This window comes from Boleophthalmus pectinirostris, unplaced genomic scaffold (genome assembly GCF_026225935.1).
Source record: "Boleophthalmus pectinirostris isolate CB_2022bp ecotype Guang Dong unplaced genomic scaffold, ASM2622593v1 HiC_scaffold_21, whole genome shotgun sequence".
Taxonomy (NCBI): Eukaryota; Metazoa; Chordata; class Actinopteri; order Gobiiformes; family Gobiidae; genus Boleophthalmus; species Boleophthalmus pectinirostris.
Window position 1 is genome coordinate 29,402,280 of NW_026571175.1, and position 18,781 is coordinate 29,421,060.

The following is an 18,781-nucleotide window of genomic DNA, read 5'->3' on the forward strand; positions in this document are numbered from 1 at the left end:
CAAACTGGAAGAGCTTTAGAGATGTAAACAGTCTTATAATAAAGTTTTACTCAAACATGTGTGAATGAAACAAAACACAACTCCAGGTCTGTTTCTGGGAGATGACAATATTATAACATGACTTAAAACTCAAAATTTTGTCTAATACAGGACCTTTAACTGTGTTTTAGTTGTTTAAAATGTGCAGTGTGTGTGAGTTACACTGTGGTACTGACTGTGGATACTGGGCATGGGCAGGTCGGGTTTGGGTTTCCTGCGTCTCTGGTTGGGTCTGACGGCGCGGGGAGGACGGCAGGGCACCTGGCTTTCCCTGAAGAAGGTCACCATGAACGGCTGCTTGGACCTGGGACCCCTGCGCCCCACCAGCCCGATCCAGCCCGCGGACAGAGAGCGATCTGAGGAAGAGGAGGAGGAGAGGGACTGTCAACAGTGGTGATATTACATAACAGGTTTGAAAAGGACTAAATACTAAAATACCGTAATTCAAAATGACCAGATGGGCCACTTCACTGTTTTATTATTGTTTTCCTCTCTAAAAACAAATGATTAGTGAAAAATATATACAGTAAAGCTGAAATATTTTACATAGCTACATGCATGTGTAAAAACATGGAACTTTTAAAACTACTTTTAAAACTATTCATAGTATTAGAAGTAGCAGTGGGAGCAGCATTGGGAGCAAAAACAATGAAAGATATTAGCTGAAGAGTGACCCATTGAAACTAAAATAATGGATAGATATAATGGAGGAAATTTATGTGATGGAAAAAAATAATGTTTGTAAAATCTATGGTAGACATGTCAAACTCAGGCCTGGGGCCCAAATTTGGTCCACAATATAATTATATTTGACCCGCGAGATCATATCAAATATGTTTTAGAGCTGGCCAGCCCGCTACAGAGAGGCTATAGAAATATTATTTAAAATGTTATTATTTTGTATTATGCTTGTTCTGGATTCAGTGTTTAAGCGAAACTATTTAGTTTAATAAGAAAAGGTTTAACATTACATATCTTGAAAGAAGAGAAAACATGCAGATGTTGTTGAAATTTTTCAATAAATATTTAGTTTGGCCCACGACTTAGTTACAGTTTTTAATTTTGGCCCTGTGTAAATTTCAGTTTAATACCCCTGGTCTATGGCAAAGGAGAAATTCAATTTGTCAACTGGACAAAGCTTTCGACCTAAATAAACATTTGTCCAGTCCTTTACCATGGAAAAAAGAATGTATTATTTGAGATTGAAAGGTGGTAAATTTGAGAAGCAATGGCCTACTTACTGTACATAGCTCACTCCAATTTTTTATTTTATTTATTTATTTATTTTTTTGTAAAGCCCCACAGATTACGATTTTTTTATGTATCCTGGTTAAACCTTGAAATAAAAAGTTACAAATAAATAAATAAAAAAAATATAAAGAGGATACTGGAGGACACAGGACAAACACTGAGTGGATGGATCCAGGTGGTTCAGGTTTCATAGGCCAGTCTGAAGAGGTGGGTTTGAAAATGTGTTTTGAAAGAACAGAGGGAGTCTGTGTCACAGATGGACGATGGGAGGAGCTCCAGATTTGGGGGCCCCCGTAGAGGACAGGTGGGCTGGAGGGACAAACAAGAGGTTGGAAGAAAATGATTCTAGGGAGAGTGAGGGAGCGTGAGGGCGGAGGAGGAGGTGCAAGATTGTGAAGGGCTTTGTATGTAAGAAAAAGGATGATAAAGCTGAAGTCAGTGGAGATGACAGGGGATGTGGTCAGAAATGGGGGAGTTCTGGACCATCACTAGTTTATGAAGGGTTTTCTGAGGTAAACCAAACAGGAGAGAGTTACAGGAAACTAAGTGAGAAATGACTAGATCATGGATGAGTAACTGGAAAAGATGAGACTAAGCAGATGAGGAGGAGATGAGAGTTTGTAGTCATTTGCTCTTAATGTTTAAAATGGGTCTTCAGGGTTCCCACGGTCATAAATCCTGGAAAAGTCATGGAAATTTTGTAAATTCAATGAAAGTTTTGGAAAAGTCATGGAATTTTAGTATCTCTTTCACGCAACTGCAGTGTTCTGTTAAGTTCTCATTAGGTTATTATGATTATTTCCGAACGTCTGCACCTTTTGTTTAAAAGAGACGACAATAAATGCACTGACAGGATTTTGAATGTTAAAAAAACTATAAAACCAAACCATAAGATGAGTGGAAAGAGTTAACGTTTCATATTTAGCCCTAAAAGTCTGATCATTTCTACACATGTAGGTGCCGTAAAGTCATGGAAAATTCACTTTAGGTCATAAAAAAGTTATGGAAAAGTTTTGAAATTTTGAAAGTGAAAAATAGTAGGATAGATATAATGGAGGAAATTTATGTGATGGAAAAAATTATGTGTGTAGAATCCCTCAGTCGTCCAGGTAGAATCCATGGTAAAGGAGAAATTCAATTTGTCATTTTCGACTTACACAAACGTTTGTCCAGTTGACAAATTGAGTTTCTCCTTTGCCATGGAAAAAATAACTTATTATTTGAGATTGGAAGTTGGTAAATTCAGCAAGCGATTGTCAAAATTGTCTACTTCTATCGCTCACTCCAATGTGTGTGTGTGTTTTTCTTTTCTTTTTTTTTTTGGTGAAAGTGAAAAGTGAAAAATAGTAGGAACCCTGTGTATTGTACTTGAGGTAGTATTTGTTGTATGAAGTTGGTAACTAAATAAACCTGTAAAGTGTTAATGTGTCTTTAATACTGCACATACCCTCCTCTGTCTCGACGTAGAGCCGGATGCCCAGGTTGCTCCGCGGGCGCAGGAGCCAGTGGTTTGCAGCTGAAGTGACGTCGAAGGCCAACCAGCCCTCCTGCCCCGCGGGGGTCGACTGCATGTCCAACAGGACCAGCTCCGGCTCTCTGGAAACAAACAACACTGTCAATCAAAGTGGTCTGTGTGGTACAGAGGAGTGAATATGGGTTGACTTTGTACATTTTTATCTTAAATTGAACACATTTAATTTAACATTCTTAGGATTTTTACCAATTAAAACTTCCAAGGATAAAAGTTAAAGGGACAGTTCAGAATTTTGGACATAGGACCTCATTTCCTAGTGAGCCAGATTGTTTGAGACACTTTTTTACATATTCCATCCAGTCCTTGTATTTGCAGAGGTCACTGGTGCTAGGCTAGTGCATGTCAATGGCCATAGTTATCCTGCCACTAAAAACAGTCTTACCCACTCCACAAAACACCCGAAGTAAATCTGTTATTACACCAGACTGTCGATGTGAATGTCTGTGTTGATAGAATAATTTTAGAAGTAAAACCAACCTTGCATTTGAAGGATTTATGTCTGAGCAGCAGCAGTGAGTTGTACTTCCTGATAGAAAGCTCAGCAGCGGTGGACTGATTTATGAGAAAATAGTCCCTCAACATGCGTCTGTTCATGCGATGCAAGGTTAGTTTTATTTCAAACATTATTTCATCAACACAAACATTCACATCGACAGTCGGGTGTAATAATAGATTTGCTTCGAGTGTTTTGTTTTGTCTCCAACACTCTGGCTCACTAGGAAATGAGGTCCTATGTCCAAAATTCCGAACTGTCCCTTTAAGGACTATTGGATTGTGATTTGAGCAGTTTGTCTTTTCTGTATCTCTACAAGCCAGTCCTAGTTAAGTCCTGCTCTAGTCCTGGTTCCGACCTGGTTTATTCCTGGCCATGATAACCGAGCTCTGAAATAGTACAGACTAATAGACAAATATGACAGATGGTGGCCAGGTTCGGGAGTAGTGGGCTCCTCACTCCCGAACCTGGCCACCCTCTACTCTTCACGTCTCTACACATGGGCCTCCAACATTTTGCAGGACCCCACACACCCTGGGAACTGCCTCTTCCACCCCTCAGGAAGGCTTCAAACTCCCCTTACACGCACAAACAGGCTGAGCAACAGCTTCTACCCACGAGCAGTGGACGTGCTCCAGCGCCACAGGCACAGATAAAAGGCCTGAAGGGACTCAGTGCAATAATCTATTTATTTTATTTATGAAATGATTTTTTTATTGGTATGGATGTGAGGATGTGTCTATATTTGTTCATTTTTACTGCTACAGATCTGCTCTATCGAAGGTTCATTGTATTTCTTACAATGACAATAAATAAATCTAAATCTAAAACGTTCCAGAGAGAATGGCCAGTCTCATCAGTGGTGGAAACAACAGAAGAGTGAGAGTGTTCAGGACAGAGAGGGGGGACACTTTTGTTCTGAGGGCTGTTACTCTCCTCAAACTGTCCTGACACTGGATCTGATCAGGTTCTCTGTGACTTTTGTTTGTGCTTTCTGTCATTGTTGTATTTTCTAGCTCAGTGTGCTTAAATCGCCTCTCGAGGACAAATACAATGATACAGACTGATAAATTTCCCACATAAACCAAACTCACGTCGTAGGTGATACAGACCTGATCCTGTTGTCTCTCTGTATCTCGTACACTGAGATGTGCAGAGTGCGGTTGGCTCTTTGTCCCAGGGTCTGACTCTTGTAGATCCTAAACTCGGCTGCAGCCACAGTCTCTCCCTGAGGCAGAGGAGTCAGGTCAAAACGAAACTCTTTCCAGTAGGGACGGGGCTGCAGCAGGTCACGCTCCTGCTCCACTGAGACACAAACAGAGGAACTCGATTTAAGATTCATAAATATTACCTGCACCCCCAGATACAACGTAAACATGTTCAAATCAAATACAACTTTTACTGGTAACGATGCAGATGTAATGCAGATTTATTCTTAATTATAAAAAGACTTGACTGTGTGTGTTTTAATGTAATGTAGTAAAATTTGGTGTTTCTGGTTCTTAAGGTGATCAGAAAGACGAAAAAAGCTTCACATGAGTCTTTCATTTGTGTTGCCAGTTTCAATGCAGAAATCCAGTTGGTTTAAAACGAAAATGTCTCTCTCTAATCTGAATGGTCACTACAAAAACCCCAGCACTTTCAGCCAACCATGAATCAGTGCTAGTACAGCCTCTGCAGCTCAGGGAGGGAATTCTGGAGGTTCTGCTCTTTCACATGAGGCCTGTCCATAAACTGAGAATGAGAAAACTTGTATGTGTCCTCTGTCTTTAGTCACTGACAATCCAGGTTCATTTTTAAGTGCAGTAAACTGTAGCTCACATACAGCTCCTTTTAATGTAACAATTATTTTTTCCATGGGGCCACATGAGAAACAAAAAATATTGTGAAGGGCCAAAATGCTTAACTCCATTCTGCATAATATTAATTGTATTTCTTTAAAAAGCAGTAAATATCATTGTTTTGACGAGCTGTAAGACTGGTCAGAGTTTATGTTATGACTAAACAATAAAAAAATGAGGTTGCCTTACAAAAAATGTAATTAAACAACGTAGCTGTAGTCCGTGCATGAGGTAAAATGATAAAATATGTTTATTTTATAATTCCAAATGAGCTTAAACGGGGCTGTCAGAGTCAAACAAAGAGCTGTATGTGACCTGGGAGCTGCACAACGCCCACGTCTATTCCAATGATTTTGTTGTCAGTTAAAATAGGTTTGGAAAGCACATAAATGAGCAAGTAATGAAGAGACTGTGATGTACATTATATCACTCAAATGTAGGACTATTTAACAACTTTCATAACCACAACTCACTACTACACACTCTAGATCACTACAATTACCAACACTGTTACTGTTACTGTTACGATTCTCACCAAAACAACAGCAACTTCTTAAAAACAACTCCTTTTACAATTCGTTCAACCAGGATCAAACTGAATTTGATCAATTCATATGAGAAATCGACTATTTAAAGATACACTAGTAACTTTTCTGATCCGTCACACGCTTGTCTAGTGATAGAGATTAGGGCTGGGCATCATTAAGAAGTTGTCAATATGATACATACCTCGATACATAGGCCACGATACGATACATACCTCGATACAGTGCACTTTCGATTCAGTAATATATATTTCAAATTGATTCGATACGGTTCAATAAAAAATAAAGGCTAAATCATGGCTGTGACACTAAAAGTCTTTGTTAAACCACTTCTTGTGCAAAGTTAATATAAAACACAAACATTTTAATCATGAAAACAGTGAAAATGTCAAATATGTCACATAAATTAGTTTCCTTCCTCTAAACAAGCAACAAAACTGTAACTGTAACAAAATAATTTAGTAAAATATACAAAAAAAACCCCAACTCTTTAGCGATATATCGATACAGCAGGCCACAATATTGATACTGTATTGTCACATTAAACAACACAATATACAAACATCCCTTGCTATATCACGGTTTACCTTTCACGGCCTCGCTGTTTCGCGGATTTTTTTGTGTGCAATTTTACATGCTTTTTTTTTCAGTCTCATTTTCCTCTGTGCCGCGTCTCCTGCACAGTACAGAATGTGTTCAGTTTGCCAAATTTACATAGAAGTTCGATCTCTGGCAGTGTGATTTTGAAGTGCTGTACATTTACAAGTTCGACAAAACCCACAACGTCGACAAAACGTTCTGCACCGACAAAGGCTCCTGCGGTCGCACCCAAAAGGCAGAGGAAGATACAAACCATAGCACAAAAAGATGTACTTCTGGACACGCTGAAGGAAGGTACAAGTTACACGATTGTAAGTGCCATTACGGAAAGAATTAATGTTCGGTTTGTTACATAAAGAAGGAAAATAACATAAAGACGACAGCAGCAATAAGTTTTAAGAAGGATGCAAAAATGGTTGGAACTGTCCTGTCTGAGAAAAGTGAACAAAGTGTGTGGTGACGAGTTTTACAGCCTTAAAACATTTATAATAATTGTAAAAAATTAAGTTGACTACTTCGCGGATTTCGCCTATCGCGGGTTATGTTTGGAACTTTACCCCCGAGACAAACAATGTACCACTGTATCGATATTTTGGTATTTTTGCATACCCCTAATAGACATGTTATTGCCTGGAATGTCCCACAGTATGGCATTACTCTTATCTTATATCCATGGAGACGGAAGAAGGAAGTGAGTAGGTGAAGACAAATAAAATCAGGTAAAAGTAAAATCAGTGGCGAGGAGTCATCAAAGCAAAGCAGTGACATCAACATGGACAAGCGGGGATCAGACTTCTACCTAAAAAGTTACACAGTGCGCCTTTAAATGTAATTAAACTTCACCTGACGACTGACATGTCCGTAAACAGCATTCTTACGAGACGCGACAGTTCACAACGCCGCCTCTAGATGTCGCCAACTCCTCCGTTACGCTCACAAACGCTCCGCCGATCACAAACCTATAATTAATATCCATGGTTACAACCCACACATCAATGACTCTTGGGGTTTCCTGTCCTTGTAAAACCCCACTTGCCCCACTGGATTCTGGGTAAAGTGAAGTGTTCGCAGTGGGCACGGAGATGGGCGGGGTCAGACCAGGCACACGAGGGCTACATAATTAGAGAGAGAGTCCCGGACAGCAGGCCCTCGGCAGCTGCAGGGCCCTCACCGCAAATCACAGGGTACCAGCCGTATTTTTAGACTCACTATTTTGATCGTGATTCTGGACCAGAGTTTTCAGCGAGTGTCGTGAAGCCTGTAATTCTGACCAGCTGTGTCGTCGCGGTTACGCAGAGCACATGTGGAGGAACTGCACGCCCAACTACCAGATTTAATTTAATTTCTTTTGTATTTAAAAATATTACTTTCATTTTTTTTTGTTTTTGTCTTTTTTTTGTTTTGGCTCGTGTCCATGGAGATTTCCAAGAATGTTAGACTTACAGTAGACTTTGACAAATTTTATTCATCCACGAGAGAAGTCAATTTTACACAGTGTGGCATTAAACTTAAGTCTCTCAGTAAAGGCCTAGTTACGAGTGAGATCTGTGGAGAGGCGAGACGACCCTGCTCACATAATCGTGACATTTTAGAGCAGTAATCTGTCTTTTCTGATATAAATGCGTAATGAGTTTAATGCTAATGAGTTTAATGGCGCGCTGTGGAACATTCTGGTCTGTGCACGATTCTTTTTTTTAATTTATTTTTTTATTAAGAACGAAAAACAATAAAATGGGAAAACAGTTTGTTATTTCATTATTCTGTTTTAGTGTCAAACAAACAAACAAACAAACAAAAAAAAAACTGATTTCGACCTCTATTTCCTCTGTGCCTATTTTAATTTTGGTATTTTATTCTTTCTGGTTTATTTGCCTCGGAAGTTATGAATTCAGTGTGAACCATGGATCTATAATAAAAAAATATTTGTATTATAGTTCTCTGGTGTCAACTGAACAAAGGAGAGTTTATCGCTGCTTCCCGTTTCTCGTCGTGGAGTTTAACAATGACTTTCTAAGACTCGAAAGTAAAGGCGTTGCTATGTTTGTCCACAAAATTGCAACGATTTTTCAGGTATGTCCTTTCTAGCAGCAGAACTTCTAGCAGAGAATAAAATATCCAAATTGAAATGTGCAGAGAGACAGTTTTTTGATTGGTGTTTCTTGAAATAAACTTTAAATTAAATATTGGAAATAGACATCGAAATTAGTTTTTTTGGTTGACACTAAAACGGAAAAATGAAATAAAGCGTTTTCCCATTTTATTGTTTTTCGTTCTTAATTGAAATACAAAAGAACGAACGGTGCACAGACCCATTCTAAGCAAAGCAAAACGTCTCCACCAGAAAAGCTCCATCGTAAAGACAGTATTTGACATTGTATTTGACTTTTTACAATCCTAAATGTGAAGAAAATTAAGATGAAAACAAGTGATTACAAAACTTCTCAAAGCATTTATAAGCAGCGATTCATTTGGGTCAGTGGGTCGATTCCCGATCCCATAAACAGACTGTTGTTGTGTCCCTGAGCAAGACACCTAGCCATGCCTTTTGCTGTCAGAATACACTAGTACTGAAATAAACCCAGAACCAAACCCTGCTAAAATAATTTCTAAAAGTCTAATAATTCATTTAGGGGGTATTAACTGCCAGTCAGAATGTCCCTTTGCTCTCTGCACTAAGTCACTCCCCCTTCAGAGCACGATCACAACACAATGACTAATGAAACTACTGCACATCACATCAGGTTTGTCAAGTTGTTGTGTACAGTTTTGTATCTTGTTTTTGTATATTTATGGAGAATTGTTGTGTGGGAGCAAAAAGTGGAGTGTTAAAAGTGACTCTCACAGAATCAATTTTAAAATTTTCTCAGGGTTTATGTGAGTAGTACTAGTAGTAGACTAGATAGTAAATGGTCTATAGCACTTTTCCACCTTCAAGGCACTCAAAGCGCTTTACAACAAGGAACCACTCACCCATTCACACACCAGTGTACGCAGACACTGTGGGCAAGGTGGGTTAAGTGTCTTGCCCAAGGACACAATGACAGCATTCATCTGTGGGAGCTGGAATCACACCAGCCAACCTGTGGGTCAGTGGATCTGACCGCTCAACCTGTGATGTTTATGTCAAGAACTGGTTTCAAACTACCAACCTTCAGATCAAATGCTCTACCAACTGAGCTACTGCCGCCCTAGAGTTAATTTAACATTTTTGGAAATGTTAATTAAGTAACACTGGACTAAAGTTCATGTTTAACCCCAAAATCAAGAGTTACATTCACATTTTGAGAGTAAAAGGATAACACTTTGTAGGGTTATCCTGATTTAGCTGAACAGCACTTTATTTTTGTTAATTTAAGATGAAATTATGTATAAAACTGGTTCAGATTGGTCTTCTGTCGCAGAAGTTTGAAGTGATGGGTGAGAGGAGCCAAATTAACACTAAGGGAAGTTGAATTAATACTAATGGAAGTTGAATTAACACTAGAAAAAACTGAATAACACTAGAGTAAGTTCAATAACACTAACCTAAGTTGAATTAACACTAGGGGAAGTTGAATTAACACTAGGGGAAGTTGAATTAACACTAATGGAAGTTGAATTAACAATAGGGGAAGTTGAATTAATATCAACCATATCAACTCTGGCAAAAAAAAAAAAACTCAAATAACTCGAACTACTGTTTAACTTTCAAATTGTTAAAATAACACTTTTGGGTTAAAAACAACTCAGAAATCTTTTACCTTGAAATTTTATCCCTCCAGTTTTTGCTGTGTGGGTGACGTCGGCTTGTGGGCGGAGCATTGCACAGAATCTTACATCTAACTGTAAGGAGGCTTTGAATAGGGCTCGAGAGAGATCGCTAAATTACTCAAACATACATGGACATCTAAAACCTCTTCAGGCATGTTTTTGGTGAAGAAACAATATTGTAACTTGCTAGAAAGCTAAAAAATGCTTTAATTTATCATAATACTGCCTTTTTAAGTAGATAAATTAGTGCAGGATAAACTAGATTGTGATTTAAAGAAAAGTTACAGTTAAAAAAAAATAAAAAAAAATCCAAAATGACACACAGAAATATTTATTTGTCTCGAAAGCGCATAGGATTCGAGACATAACATCGGTGTGCAGTGTAAGAAACAGCTCTCACTTTGTTTACTGAAGGAGTCTGGAGGAGTTCAGGGGCTGCAAAGTGGTGTTTTGAAACTGTTGACAGGCAGATTTCAGGGTGCGTAATCTCTCCAAACACAGACAGATTAAAGGGACAGGCCAGAGCAGTGTTTGGGTGCTGGAGATGGAGAGAGATGCATGTGTGCAGCAGCCGAGGAGGAGGAGCAGCCAGATTAGAACGGGTTACTCAGATATGATGTAATACTGGAATTAAGTTAGACTACTAATTTCAGCACAAAGTCAGCATGATCATATTTTAGATTTTCCTAGAAATCACCAGAAAGTGCCTATTTTTTCTGTTTTAATTTTCATTTTGGTGAATAATTTTACTTCCTGTTTGAACACGGGCAGCAGCTGTGACATATAAGGTAATTTTATAGCTGTCACCTCGCAACTGTAATGTAAACAAAGGCTAAAACGTGTATAAATTGTGCAAGAGTTATGATTAGACTAATAAAATATAAATAAATTACAACACTTTTATTTTATTAAAGGTCCTATATTATGCAAAATTAATTCTTGTGAGCTATAAGCCATGTTATAATGTTGTTACCTCCTCAAAAACAGACTAAGAGTTGTGTTTTGTTCCTTTACTATTAGTCTGTCTACACCTCAAAAGTTGAAAATGCTCTGTTCCATCTTGCAATGTTCAAATTAAAGGGACAGTCCAGAATTTTGGACATAGGGCCTCATTTTTTAGTGAGCCAGAGTGTTGGAGACACGTGGAGACACTTTTTAAATATTCCATCCAGTCCTTGTATTTGCAGAGGTCGCTGGTGCTAGACTAGTGCATGTCAATGGCCATAGTTATCCTGCCACTAAAAACAGTCTTACTCACTCCACAAAACACCCAAAGCAAATATATTATTACGCTAGAGTGTTGATTTAAATGTCTGTGTCGATAGAATAATGTTTCAAATACAACTAACCTTGCATCGCATGAATTGTCGCATGTTGAGGGACTATTTTCTCGTATATCAGTCCGCCGCTGCTGAGCTTTCTATCAGGAAGTACAACTCACTGATGCTGCTCAGACATAAATCCTTCAAATGTAAGGTTGGATTTACTTCTAAAATTATTTTATCAACACAGACATTTACATCGACAGTCTGGTGTAATAATATATTTGCTTTGAGTGTTTTGTGGAGTGGGTAAGTCTGTTTTTAGTGGCAGGATAACTATGGCCATTGACATGCACTAGTCTAGCACCAGCGACCTCTGCAAATACAAAGACTGGATGGAATTTTTGAAAAAGTGTCTCCACACGTCTCCAACACTCTGGCTCACTAGGAAATGAGGTCCTATGTCTAAAAGTCTGGACTGTCCCTTTAACATCTCCTTTTTACCTTTCGTTCAGTAGAGATCATCCAAATGATTCTAGTGAAGGTGTACGGAGTTTAAAAACACAGTGGAGCACTTCCTGTATTACCACAAGACATTACAAGGTCTGTTTGCGAAAAGAATTCAGCCTAAACATGCAGGGTTTTTGTGTTAACCTTGTGTGAATGAAACAAAACACAACTCCAGGTCAGAGGAGGTAACAACATTAAAACATAGATCAGAAAATTGCATAATGTAGGCCTTTTAAATCAAGGTTTAAACTGCCAGAAAAATGTCCTCTTTACGCATGATGACATTTGACTGATGTAAAACTCTGACAAATATTTAGATGCTATCCCACCAGAGCAAGTAAGAAATAAATAAACACGAAAACCTGCACTTTAAATGTAAACTCTGAACAGGAGTAAACAGCAAGGGCAGGTTCATGCAGCTTTGAGTAAACCTGCTGACGACAAAGTGAGGAAGTGCGTCTGCAATTTTGCACAAGCTTAAAATCCACCAAATGTAATGTAATGTGCATGCAGTCTTGTTTTTTATGAAAGAAAGTAGTGATAGTGGAAAGTTCAAGAATTTAAAATGCAAAAAGACAGTCATGAATCACTAAAAAGCTATGAAAGTTACAATAGTAGTGGAGAAATGTTACACAATCTCTCTTCAAAAATGATCTAGTTGACTTATTGTGCTTTATTACTGGAATTTTTACAGTTAAATAAGTAAGTATTTTAGTCAGGCTGGTGCCACCTAGTGCCTCCGCTCAATTTCATTTCTCTCCAGCGACTAGGTCAGGAATCAGAATACACTAGATGGTTTGCAAGGAACCCCGGAAGTTGTAGACCGCGCACCGGCCAATCAGTGAAGAGTTGTGAAGCCATGACGTCAAACTCAAGAGTCTGTCTGGGTCCCTTTTGTGGTACAGCACAACAGTTAACAAAGCGGTCGAGATGGATGTAGATGAAGCCAAACATTCTGTGATTGGCAACGAATCCCGAGACCGAGGCTTTAAAGCCAGAACAAAGAGAATGTTTGAATTTTATCAAGGGGAAAGACGTCACGACCAAATAGCAGCAATTGTTTAAATAAAAAACGTACCCGCCTACCAACAAGTGAACGATTCCTAATGCTGCGAGGTCAGACGGTTTCCACGAAGTGAAACTGTCTGATGAATCAGGCTAGGGGCATTTTACTTCTATGGGGTATTAACTACTAACACATCACATATTTAGATCAACATGTTACCTTTTATTGTTTTAAAAATACTATATTTACCAAAAACAGCGTATTAACATGTTTTATAAGTGTTTCACTTTCTTTTTGATGCGCTTAGTCCCCCTACCTTTGCTCTCCATGCCAAGGTGCTACCCCTTCAGAGCATTATTAAAACATAATCAGTGTGCATCCTGCTAATAAAACTACTGCACATCACATCAGGTTTGTCAAGTCGCTGTGTACAGTTTTGTATCATGTTTTTGTATATTTATGGAGAATTGTCATGTGGGAGCATGGGTATGTCACCTACGATTTGTGGGCGGAGCCTTGCACAGAATCTTACAGCTAATTGTAAAAAAAGTTTGAATAGGGCCCAGGAGAGATCGCTAAATTACTCAAAAATGCATGGATGCCATCTAAAAACTTTTCATGACAGTGTTATAACATGGTAGAACGCTAATGATGTTGCATAATACTCCCTCTTTAAGTTATTTACACAGCAACATCACAGATACACAAATTAGGAAATACAGAAATGTTTTTTGGATGGTCTGAAATCTCAAGCAAAGGGACTGCAGCAGGTAGCTGTAGTAGATTAGATCTACAATCTCAGCACAGAATATTTATTCTGCTTTGCCCACTTTAACTTTTGACTGTGTTTTTAAACTCCCCTTCACTAGAATCATTTGGATAATTTCATGTCTGGAATTGCCGATCTCTGCTGAATGTAAAAGGTAACTGTTTACTTGACAACTACCACTTCATGACATTACAAGGTGGAACAGAACATTTTAAACTTCAAATGTAGATGGACTAGTAACATGAGTGAATGAAACAAAATCCGGGTATGTTTTTGATGACAACATTCTACTTAAAGCTCACAAGAATCAACTGTGCGTCATATAGGACCTTGAAGTCTTGGTTTGGTCTCTGTGTTTTAGTAGTAAATTAAATTATGGCATTTTTTGTTTTATTATTACTGAAATTATTAAGGCAAATATAGCAAAAATATCAGTTCTTCACATTGCAAATTTTGATATGAAGTAGCAGCACTTTTGTCTGGTCATATCTGTGGAGGTGGAGCGCTCTTGTCTGGTGTCAGGCTGGTTCATGTTGAGGTGATTGAGTGAAGTGCAGATTACAGAGCGGTCAAAGTGACAACATGTTTGAGTTTCTGTTTTTTCCTCTCCACAGCCGAGTGAGGGACACACAGACAGACTGTGCATCAGAGATAAGCTAAGTTTCTTGAATTATTCTTGAATATTCTGTGTTTATGTTTAAGTAAAGACTGATTAAACTCAGGGGGTAAGTCTGTTGTCTTTTTTTTAGTCCATTTTAGTCATTGCTGTACATGCCAATGTCCAGTCAGTATCACCATTAACAAGCTGATAAACCAAAATGTTTATTTACATTGTTGATAGAAATGTTGCAAAAAATTATCAGTGTTTGATGGACTTTCATGCTTCATTATTCTCTTGCAACTAATGTAATGTAAAATAAAGAACATTTTTAAAGGTAAGTAAGTAAGTATATTTTTATAAAGTGTTTTTCACACACATATGTCACAAAGATGCTTTACAGATCATTATTCATTCACTCCATACTCGGTGGTGGTAAACTACTATTGTAGACACAGCTGCACTGGGGCAGACTGACAGAAGCGAGGCTGCCAATCTGCGCCATCGCTTCCTCCGTTCACCACCAACACTCACACAGACACCACTTTCATACTAGGTGCACTGCATTGCACTTGCAAATCCAGATTGAAATCTCTGTATTTTTATACAGATTGGTATCAGTCTGGTCCCTATGACCTCAGTTACGTCTGAAGCCAAACATAACCATCCAATCAGATACATTTATTTTCAGTGGCCCATATGAAACGAAGGAGCTCATTGGTCAACTATTCTTTACAAAAAAAAAACAAAAAAAAAAACAAAACCAATTTTATCTCACCTCAAAGAGTTTAAGTGGTGAATAAGTAAGATGTTCATAATGCGTAAGGTGATCTATATTACATTATTTATTGATCTATGATATAATGTTATTTCTTTTTCAGAAACAGACCTGGAGTTTTGTTTTGTTTTATTCACACATGTTTAGCACACAAACCCTGCATATTTAGGCTGAGTTCTTCTCTCAAACTGAAACTAATCTGTCCCACCTTGTGATGTCATGCAGTGATACAGGAAGTGTTTTTAAACTATACATACACCTTCACTATAATCATCGTTAAAGATCACAGACCTTATTTAAAATGTATTATTACCATTTATATTTGTTCTCTTTTTTATTATATTTTATTGTGATGTGTGAGCTACTGTGTCCAAGTAATTTCCTTTGTGGATCAATTAAGTTTGTCTAAGCTTAAGTCTAAGTCCAGCGGAGACTTCTGATCTTTACTGAACTAAAGATAAAAAGTAGCTGTTAACAAAACACACCTCCAGGTCTGTTTTTGAGGAGACAACATTATAACATGCCTTAAATCTCACAAGAGTAAATTTTGCGTTATATTGTACGCTTAAGACAACAACAATCAGTTACTGCACCTTGAGTATTTTGGTGTATACAGTTAGTTACCATGGCGACACATACATCACTCTTACCTAAATTGACGAAGCTCATGACGGTGTCTGCGTCGGTGACCACGGTCCCGAGGGGCGGCGTGTGCGAGCTCAGCGTGGGGAGGGCCGCGAGGTTCACCTGGGCCAGTTTATCCACCGCCCCGAACCTCCCCAGGCCCATCCCGTTCATCAGGATCTCGTTGCCCTCCTCCTCGCCCTCCGCGGACATGGCGTGGTACAGGTCCAGCATGAACAGGGGCGCGGACGAGGGCGGGCGCAGCGGGTGGGGTCTGGGCCGCCCGGGCAGCCCCAGAATGGACAGTATCTCCTTTTGCATTTCTTTCTTCTCTCTGCCGCTCAGTCTGCGAAAGCTGGACTGCACGGCGGCGTCTGTGTAGCTCCAGAGAGACAAAATGAGAAGAGGGAACAGAATGAGGGTCCTGGGGCGACAGGGGCGTCTCGAGGGGGTCCGAGAAGTCCTACCGCAGCCGCACAAATGCTCGGACATGTTTGTGGATTCTTTCATAGCTCCTCGGTCGTCCTCCTTTCGTCTTGATGTCTTTCGGAGGGACTGTCTTGCTTCAAATCTGCTCAGAAGTCTCTATCTCGGAGTTTATGTTTATGCTGCCCCTTCCTCTCCCACCTCCTCTAATCTAAAACCAAGTGCCCTCCGCCCGTCTCAGCCCACAGCTATAATGAAAGACTAGAAAGATTACACACATTTGTTATGGGGCAGAGGCTGTGTTGACAAAAATACAGACTTTGAAGTTGATGGCTAGAAGTATAACAAGTAGAAGTGTACGTGAAAAATACCAAGAATTTACTGCTTGTCCTTACCACTATATTACTACAAATCTAGATTGATCAGCCTTTTCTATTGATTTTTGTTTTAAAGCTTTGTTAAAGTACAAAAAAAAACTAGGTAAAACGTGGCCAGTACTACTATAGCCAAGTAAAAGTACCAAAAAATATTAAAAAAGTTCCCGCTGCTCGTACTACTACTACTACTATGATTACAGATTGATTACTTAGTCTTTTCTAATGATTTTTGTTTTAAGCTTTGTTAAAGTAGAAAAAACTAGGTAATACTTGGTCACTACTACTATAGCCAAGTAAAAGTACACAAAAAATATGCAAAACTTACCACTGCTACTACTACTACTACAATTACAGATTGATCAGTTCATCTTTTATACTGATTTTTTGAAAGCTTTGTATAAGTAAAAAAAAGTAACTAGGTAAAACTTGGCCACTACTACAAAAGTATACAAAAAATACACAAAAGTTACACTTTCTACTACTACTACTTTTATACTGATATTTTTTAAAGTTACGTTAGAATAAACAACAACTATATAGAGGTAAAACTTGACAACTACTACTATAACCTAGTAAAAGTATGCAAAATATACTCTACTACTACTACTACTGCTACTATTGCTACTTCAACTTCTACTATTACTATTAGTCTTTTCTTTTGATTTTTAAAGTTGTGTTAAAGTAAAAAAGAAGCAGCTTCTAGCCACTACTACTATAGCTAAGTAAAAGTACACAAAAAATAATAAGAATTTACCACTACTACTACTACTATTACTACTGATTTTTAAACTATGACTACTACTACTACTACTGCTACCAACTTTGCCACTAAGGTTAGAAACTTGTGCCAGTATTTGTATAAGATACTAGAGTGAAAAGTACATTTTTAGTCACTCAAAATATCACAAAGTTTTAGATAAAATCTTATCTAGTTGCTGCAGTTTCCTAGAAGATTTGAAGCAGGTCAAGAGGCAAGTCCACACCTGCGGTTAGTTTATCAGCTCCGATAGTTCCAAATTGTCCATAAACAAAAATTCAGAGCCTCCCACTAAAAGGAGAGGCTCTTCTGCCAAAAAAAAATGAAAAAATCCCAAAACACAATAGAGTCCGACTTGCTGCTTCTACTTCGACAGCTGATGTTAAACTAAAGTCTCCTTGTGGTCTTTAACATGTGCGGCTGAAGGACCCGCCCCGTGGTCTTCCCTTCCTCCTACTCCTCCTCCTCTTTCCTCCCTCTCTCTCTTTCCTCCTCCTCCTTCTTCCCCTCCTCCTCTTTCTCCTCCTCCTCCCTCTTTACACCTCTATTCATCTTTCAAGGCCTCCCTCTCTCTGAGTGGCCACTCTTCCTCCACCTCCTCCTCTCTTCTTCCTTCTACTCCTCCTCTCTTCTCCCCCTCTTCCCCTCCACCTCCTCCTTTCTCTCCTCCATCACCCCAACCTCCTCGTCCCTCTCCTCCCTTTCTACACCTCCATTCATCTTCCATCTGTCCCACATGACCTCCCTCCCTCTCCACCTACTTTCTCCTCCACCTCCTCCTCTTACTTTTCCTCCTTCTCGCTCTCTCTCTCTACTCCTCTTCTTTCTCTTTCACACCCTCTTCTTCGCTCTCCTCCTCGTCCTTTTCCTCCTCTTCTCCCTCTCCTCCTCTTCCTTCTCCCCCTTCTCCTCCCTCTCCGCCTCCTCTCTTCTCCTCACTCTCCTCCTCTTCTTCCTCCTCTTTCTTTTCCTCCTCCTCCCTCTCTACATCTCCATTCATCTTTCATCTGTCCCACATGGCCTCCCTTCCTCACCTTTCTCCTCCTCCACCTCCTCTCTTCTCCCTGTCTCTCCTCCTATTCCTCCTCTCATTTCCACCCCCTCCTCCCTCCTCCCTCCCTCTCTACATCTCCATTCATCTTTCATCTGTCCCACACGGCCTCGCTTCCTCTCTTCCTCCTCTTTCTCCTCGTCCTACTCTTTCGCCTCCCTCTCCTCCTCCTCCTCTATCTTCGCCTCCTTCTATTCCCTTTCCTCCTCGTTCTCTTCCTTCTCCTCCCTCTCCACCTCCACCTCCTCTTCTCCCTCTTTCTTCCACTCCTCTCCTCCTCTTTCTTTTCATCCTCCTCCCTCTACTAGTCCTCCTACTCTTTCTCCTGCTTCCTCCTCCTCTATCTTCTTCTTCTCCTCCTCCTCTTCCTCTCTCTTCCACCTGTTCCTCCTTCCTCTCCCCCCTCTATTTCTCCTCCTCCCTCCTCCTCTCTCTCTACACCTCAGTTCATCTTTCATCTGTCCCACACGGCCTCGCTCCCTCTCTTCCTCCTCTTTCTCCTCCTTTTCTTCTTCCTTCTCCTCCCTCTCCTCCTCCATCCCCCCTTTCTCCTCCCTCTCCTCCTCCTCT

General features: G+C 39.5%; 1 protein-coding gene across 1 annotated transcript in view; it reads right to left on the reverse strand.

Annotated features, from left to right (window-relative positions):
- bmp8a (bone morphogenetic protein 8a) overlaps positions 1–16,784 on the reverse strand; it is a 22,318-nt gene extending 5,534 nt beyond the window's left edge. Inside the window, exons 1-4 of the mRNA XM_020938007.2 lie at positions 15,627–16,784; positions 4,430–4,622; positions 2,738–2,886; positions 216–395 (exon numbers count right to left, since the gene is read on the reverse strand). Of these exons, the coding sequence (XP_020793666.2) occupies positions 216–395; positions 2,738–2,886; positions 4,430–4,622; positions 15,627–16,110 (1,006 nt within the window). The 5' untranslated portion in view covers positions 16,111–16,784. The remainder of the gene's footprint in view (positions 1–215; positions 396–2,737; positions 2,887–4,429; positions 4,623–15,626) is intronic.
- Between the last annotated feature and the right edge of the window lie 1,997 nt (positions 16,785–18,781).